We start from the raw sequence: 7,737 nt of genomic DNA on the forward strand, positions 1-7,737 counted from the left end.
GAGGGAGAGTATGAGAGCATTGAGCCAGTTCATGAGTACGAGGATGTGCTCCCGAAAACTAATTAATTTTATATCTCAACAGTTTTGACTTTACAAAACTAGATTTAGATGGGCATGGCCCGTCCTCCATTATTAAGTTGCTTTATTCATTATTTTGTGGTCACAATCTTTTGTAGACAATTGCAAACCATGCAGGTACCGTATAGCGGGGAATTTTTGCCGGGGAAAGTTTTTTTGCTATTTTGGCTCCAGAGCCATCAGTAGAAATGTTCATAGGATCTAATATTCGCGGTTCATTGCCAGGAGACCACACCCACCAATAAGCTTTGCATGTGAAATACCGGTGCGTGGGAGTTTATCCTAGTTTTAATTTTCTGCCCTCGAAAAACGAAAACCTTCCACCTCACGAAAATTTCTCGCATATGCATGGATAACTAGATAATACACTTATGAATAATTATAGTTCGAACAAATTCGTAGATCGAGGCTAGAAGAGTGTATGAGCTTTGACTTCCTATATATACTTAATTCACCATGAGATATAATTATGCATGTACTATTAATACACAATACTCCAGCACTTTTAAAGCCTCTCGCCATGTTTTTGCTTTCACTCTGGCATTTGCTGAGCAGCTGTCATTTGTTGTGAAGTAACTTTTAAGTGCTGCCTTATAGGGAAGTGGGAGATGTTCATGCTTATATTTGTACATGTACTTTTGTACATGTACTCAAATAGGAATACATTCACTTTGTTGACACAAGGGTATGAGTACTAAAAGCTAACATTGTTGTCATACTTGCAATGTTATTGCATTCTAAAGTGTAGTACAGGAATGACCTCATGAGAAGAAGTGCGGCCTTGGATCAAGGCTATACATGTAGTTAATACGCTTCAACTGCATCCCATTGAATGCACTTCACAACAATAAAATCGCAAAACCTGCTGCACACGATCCTTGCCAGAACGCAAATAATTAGATTGCAAAAGATCAATTTTTCTGCTGATTTGGCTCATTTGCAAAGGTTTTTTCACCAGCAAACATTTTAGTAATCGGTATAATTAATATGACCACTGCTTGTCTTTTCATTAGTTGACATAATTATGGCTATTTCTTTGTATCAATTCCTTTTTTAGTAACGGCAATAAAGCTGTTGTGTACGATGTTTGTTTTTAGTTTGACTAATTTATAGTCGTCCAAACTGAAGATGAATGTTTATACACATTCTCTATTGAGTGCACTTTTTCCATACATGATTGTGATTGTCATAGTAGTTTCGTAAACTGGTCAGCTAGAATGCATTCTTGTATTTGATGATACTGTCAATGACAACGTGCAATTACTGGACCGGATGTGATACGGGATTAATTGCTGTACACTCTCCAGTCACTAATAGTACATCATACGATCATAGTAATAATGGATCAGCATACAGACAATTTTTACAATAATAATTACATTTTATGACATGGGAGGAGAGTGGGATAACGATAAACGTTCAGTTAACGAGCCGAGTCGTCTTGTGATAATAAGATTATTACGCCAGTACAACCAATTTTGGATCTAGAGTGAGAGAGTCTAATGAGATAATTATTGGTACCATGCTACTCGTGAATGAGGTTGTGAGAAACCCAGTTTAATTTGGCAATTTTACTGACGATCGATTTTTTAAAAGTGGCACGTTAGAAAGGTTTTTTGCGGATTTAATTTTCGCGAATAGGAGCCGTTTTGCAGCAAGCATATGCGATATTAAATTCATTGGTGTAAGTACATGCATGCTCAGCGAAATCACAAACGTTTATACCCTCGAATAACCTGCTATATATACAGTATATACATGACACGAAGATTTTGTGAGTATTACGATGAAAGATTTAATTCGGCGCGCCTCAGGTGTGGCTACTCTGCCACTTTAATATTGGTGGCTACTTTTAACATTAGTAAAATTTGCCAAATTAAACTAGGTTTCTCACAATCTCATTCACGAGTAGCATGGTACCAATAATTATCTCATGCGACTCTCACTCTAGATCCAAAATTGGTTGTACTGACGTAATAATCTTATTATCACAAGGCTGCTCTGACAAAACTACGCATGATATTTGGTTTCAGTATACGTGAATTAAAGAACATGCATATATACGAGCCTGGAGGGACCTTGCAGACCAATTATATAATTATAATAGGCTAACTGCAGTACCAGCAATAATTATCGAGCACTGTGCTGCACAATAATTATACACGACTGCATGTATAGCTCCTTTATCTATTTTAGCCAGACACCTCAGTGTGTTTTCATAACTATGACAATTCTCCTACTATAACTGCAACAAACAGATCTTCCCTAGAATAATTATATTGCTACACACCTTATGCAGATATCACTATCCAAACTGTACACTGCACCTGCCGTGATAAGAGTCCTGCAGACACTTTGCCCATGCATGTATGGTGAATGGTAGTAAATTGCTACACGGACAAACACATTGCATGAACAATCCAAGAGCGGAGAGGCACAAAAAGTATAGCAATGCAATGTGAGCTAAGAGATAAATAAAAAGATGGCATATGCATCAAAACAATGCACGTGCATACAATTAAAAACAACTGCCTTGGAAACAACACGCCTTTTTACAAGAACCAGAATATTAATTACGTATAGCAAATAGGTTGTTCAGTCTGAGTTTCATGCCCGGATGGTGGCACTGTAATGATTTAATCGACAAAATTATGTCACCTCAAGTCAGTTCCATCCGTGAGAAATGAGGAGAGACAGGTCTGGGATAGGGTACCCCGCCACGCTGGGGTAGATCTAGATCGGCATGCACACAATCTTGAATTGTATCCAAAGATAATACTAGACAGTGCATCTGGGATATGATGGAGGGTAATACTTAATAACATTAAAGGGTGAAGAGGTGGCCTTGTTCCTTTAATTTCCTCTGAAATAGTTCTGCAAGACTACGATTGGTAAAGATCGCACTAGATAGTCACTAGACATCCAATCCTAGAACTCTTATAGATATAAATTATTGGGTTCTGTTGGCTGCATGGCTTTAATATATAAAAGTACTAAATATATCTACTGTCGTACAGTAAAGGTGAGTGATCTGAAGGGGGGTATGTGGGTGTAGATTGTGTCTAGCTGTTGCCATGCATAGATATGGCTAGATCTAGTCTAGACTGATCTCAGTATCAGGTATTAAACTAGATCTATGTATTAGAAATCATATCTATCATAAATCATATCTATGATTAAATCTTCCACATAGCTTCATGCTCTGATGGACAAGAGTTTGACATCTTTCACTTTTCTTTTCATGGCAGGGTCATTCATCATAGCTGTAAAAGGTAAGGCTATTGGCAATACACATTAATTTCAGAATACTGCTGCATACAAACAGAATAATGTTGCCACAAGAATACTATTCTACATGTAGATCGTATATACTGAGTTTCGAGTGCCTTAGTTATAGTCAATTGCGAACGACATTGCATGTATAAGCCTGAATACTATTGCAAATTGCACGTGAAGCATACTAATTGTATGCTCCTTGCGAGTCAGATCACTGTTTCCTTTGCAACTGCTATATATAATTATAATTATACGCAGCCAGAGATTGTGACTCATAATCATAGTCCAACATGTGATGCTCCTCTGCATGAGTACCACCACTATTGGCACACTTTTGGATCCATTTTCAGTTAGTTACTGCTAGGAGTACCGTCTTATAGTTTTTGTCAGTGTGTGTGAGAGCCTATACTGAATTATTATCTCCCCCACCTCAGAATAATTAAAATACATGTAGATCTGCACATATAAATTGTGTGCTGCCAAATTACTGGTGTGCATTGTACTTTTGAATAAACTACTGAAACACAGTTTACATGACTGTATTATTTTGTCTAATTTAGACAGTGATATCTAATTGACCTGATTTATAATAATGATTTTATAATTATTCTCGATTAAGGTAACCTATAACAACGTCTGCGTGCTAATACTTTCTTACAGCTCAGTTCACAATACAGCCAGTGTCAGTAGGGAGAGCCGAGGGACTGGAGGCAGTGTTCAGGTGCCAGTATCAAGCCGAGGGATTTACTAATAATTATATCTGGGCAATAAACAATGTTGTAGTGGGACAAGATACAGAAACTGTTAGAGCTCGTCGACCTTCATCCCCTGGTGGACCAACTACACTGACAATATTGGCCACTCCACAGCATAACAACTCTATTGTGTATTGTAGTGCTGTTATCATAAATGGCACTGATATTACTTTAGTAGATTCATCCACAGCATCTCTAGTTGTTCATGGTGAGTCAATATCTTGATTGTTTCAGCATAATTTTCTTTATTAGAGACGGTCCTCACTCCGTTTGTTGTTGCACCAAATACCCTCACCGTGACGTGGAATGCTCTACCTCTCACTGAGTACTGTGTGGACATCACCAGGACAACTCTAGACTTCACTGAAACAGTTGTTATCGATTCTCTGTGTGGACTGACTAATGAGTACATCTTCATGTACTCTAATAACAGTGTGTGTGCTAGATTCACTGTGACTCCTACTGATGGAGAGATGAGGGGAACAACCAGTGAATTATGTACCGGGTTATTTACGAGAGTAGAAGGTATGTTTATACTATAATAATAGTATTACACTTCTATAATATTATGCAGGTAGTGGAGAACAACATCGTATTCTTGAAACTAAAAGGAATAAATTAGTCAAATTTAGGGCAACTGTAAGTGATTTGATTTTAGTTGTTCGTTTCGTTGTTAAGAATGCATTTTAGTTTGTTGAGTTCTCTCATAAAATTCTAGGTTCCAAGTTGTACAAAGTTCACTCAGTATCGTGTGGACTCTGACCTATTGACTACCTCCATCAACCTTCCAATCACGGACCCTCTTCTGTTTGATGGCACACTCAGTTTCTTCCTCTCCACTGACAAGATGACAGAATACAGTGTCACACTGACTGATGAGAATGGAATAGATCTCGTGTTTGAGAACATTCCAATCAGTGAGTTCAATAGTACGTGTTCATTTGCTAATTATTTGATCCCCAGGTACTTTTGACGTTCAAGACCTCCTAGTGTCTGAATGTCCTGGTGGTGGTGGTATTTGTGTGAGCATTGTGTATGTTGAAGGTACCCTCTCTTCCGGAGCTCTCGTCTGTGCAGTACGTAACATTGATGGAGTGTTTGATTTTGCTAACATGAAACTGGTTTCCATCCCTCGGAATTCTATTGAGAATTTCACCATTCCTGTTTCTAGTGGAGAATACCGAGTGATTGCTTTTGATCTGGAGAGCAACGATTTACCAAACATGCCCATCTCTATGGTAGCACTCAGTCAAGACATTATGAAAGTGAACGCTAGTGTTGAAGGTACCTGCTCTGTGTGTTATTGCTGTGCTATAATTATAGTCATTTACCGTAGACATTATCAGTCCACCACCAAGAGAGGGCATTAGTGCATCCAATTTAACGAATGGAGATGTTAGTGTGACCTGCTCCAACTCTGCCCTGAATTGTCTAGTCTTGTTTCAATCCACCACCATCTTTGACAGAGTGATTGTCGGTTTCATTAACTCTTCTGAAGCCTCAACTGTCCTCTCTTTGAATGACACCTTTGGTGATGGCTATGTGATGGTGTACTCTTGGAATAGTTCACAGTCTATCTTTGAAGGGGAGGTATCGCTCATTATACAACTGGATCTACTCACCAGTAAGTGCCTCTGTAGATTATCATGCAGAGCTAACATCATTCATTGTTTTCTACACCTCCAACGTCTGATCCACAAACAGACCCACCTCCTCCTGATATTGAGTCCCTGCCAACATCAGTTATCACTGGTAGGTTTTAATGCTGTAAAGTATTATCATAATGATTCTATCCATTCACTGTCACAGCAGCAGCTATAGCTGGTAAGTCAATACCTACAGAGCACTGAATAATGTGTATGAAATAGCATATAATTATTATTATTATGATAAACCATCAGTTTGTGAATATTTACCGTTTACTGGGTTAAGCTTTTAGGTTTAGTGATTCTGCTATTGCTTGTGGTCACCGCTGTTGGAACTGTCGTTGTGATTTTAAGGAAGCGGAGACAAAATGAAGGTACCTAAATCATTCGTTAACTTGTTTTGAACAATTGACATGCAGTTGAGGTTCCAGAGTCAGATGGAAGAGTGGATTGGTCATCAACATTTACAGGAATTGAGCAGCCCAACGAAGCTTATGCTCCAGTACTCAAGAGGAACATTGCCTATGAGCAAACAAAGAAACCATGGGGACAGAGGATCGATGACTCACAAGCCCCGGCAACAACAGAGGGAGAGTATGAAAGCATTGAGCCAGTTCATGAGTACGAGGATGTGTTGCCTCAGGGAAAAGCAAGTCGTGCAAATTATGTTAACGTTAACTGATAGATTTACCCATTTATTTTTATCCCACACATTAATTTTGTATACTGCATGTGTATAGCGGGAAATTTTTCGCGGGTGCACATTTTCACTATTTGGCTCCAGAGCCCTCAGCATAAATGTTCGTGGGTTCTAGTATTCGCGGTTCAATATGCCAGGAAACCACACTCACCAATAGCTTTGCATGTGAAATACTGGTACGTGCGTGGGAGTTTATACTTTCAATTTTCTAGTATTCGCGGTTCAATGCCAGGAAACCACACCCACCAATAGCTTTGTATGTGAAATACCGGTACGTGCGTGGGAGTTTATCCCAGTTTAGTTTCAATTTTCGTTTTTCTTTCTGCTGTCGCATTTTTCCCTTGAGAAATACGAAATTTTGCACATTACGCCGCTGTACAGTATACGATTGTATAATGTACGATTCTATATATCAATTTGAAATTATACATGTGCATTTACCTGGATTCTTAGAGTGTCGTGGATTATGTATGATATTTACCAGTCCCTATATTTAAAGTCGCCTCTGATTTATAGGTGAGCTGTACTAAATTTTTTCTACATAGCTTGGCACACCTATGCTTTGATGAGTGATTACACTAGACATTATTTTGTCTTCGGACATTCACCGTAGCTGTGAAGGTACGTAGTATGAAGATAGATATGCACTGTCCAGGCAATAATTATTTGCTATCGTTATAATTATGCAATTGGGTCTAGAAAAACATGGTGATACCCTTGCTGTTTATAAGCTATGTAATGTTAACACAATTATCCGGAGATAGTGGGCCAGTGTAAATAATACCGTTTTTCAATCACAGCGCTTTTAAAGTCACTCCAATTGAGCGCCAAGCGAAATTATTTTTTGCTGGCACTTAGGTTCAAGAAAGAAATTATAGTGTGGTCTGAAATCGAGGCTATACGTACAAATGATGACTCAGGTGGCCTTGTGGAACAGGTACTATTACTCTATTCCATAATTATAAGCGTACGTACCTCACCAGAATACAACTGAAACACACACACAATTTACACATTAATAATAGAGGAGTACCGCTATCAAAGGCATACCCCTCCGGTAGTGATGTCAATAAAACTGTGTACTAGACCTATTACACAGTTCGAAGAGGCTGCAAGACAGACTTTCATCATACATATCATGTTACATGTACTACACTGCGTTTACGCAACCACACTCCAGCACTTCACTATTTTAGTGCATTTGCATGACTGCATGTGAATAATGTGTTACTTTACTGAGTGATACCTTAAAAACATTGTTAGGGAGGTTGGAAGTGTCCAT

General features: G+C 38.6%; 1 protein-coding gene across 3 annotated transcripts; it reads left to right on the top strand.

Annotated features, from left to right (window-relative positions):
• Positions 1 to 2,987: 2,987 nt before the first annotated feature.
• LOC135339174 (uncharacterized) lies at positions 2,988 to 6,598 on the top strand. 3 transcript variants are annotated; one of them, XM_064535324.1, is made up of 12 exons: positions 2,988 to 3,100; positions 3,272 to 3,350; positions 4,015 to 4,317; positions 4,362 to 4,634; positions 4,684 to 4,748; positions 4,828 to 5,026; positions 5,073 to 5,393; positions 5,446 to 5,733; positions 5,814 to 5,861; positions 5,919 to 5,933; positions 6,049 to 6,129; positions 6,175 to 6,598. In XM_064535324.1, exons 1-12 carry the CDS (start codon positions 3,050 to 3,052, stop codon positions 6,435 to 6,437), a joined length of 1,986 nt encoding a protein of 661 aa, XP_064391394.1. In that variant the 5' UTR covers positions 2,988 to 3,049; the 3' UTR covers positions 6,438 to 6,598. The 3 variants fall into 3 exon arrangements, with proteins under 3 accessions (XP_064391394.1, XP_064391401.1, XP_064391403.1); XM_064535331.1 differs by having other exon boundaries at positions 5,922 to 5,933; XM_064535333.1 differs by having other exon boundaries at positions 6,042 to 6,129; positions 6,175 to 6,313.
• Positions 6,599 to 7,737: the final 1,139 nt, after the last annotated feature.

The sequence above is a fragment of the Halichondria panicea genome, chromosome 1 (assembly GCF_963675165.1).
Source record: "Halichondria panicea chromosome 1, odHalPani1.1, whole genome shotgun sequence".
NCBI classification, from domain to species: domain Eukaryota; kingdom Metazoa; phylum Porifera; class Demospongiae; order Suberitida; family Halichondriidae; genus Halichondria; species Halichondria panicea.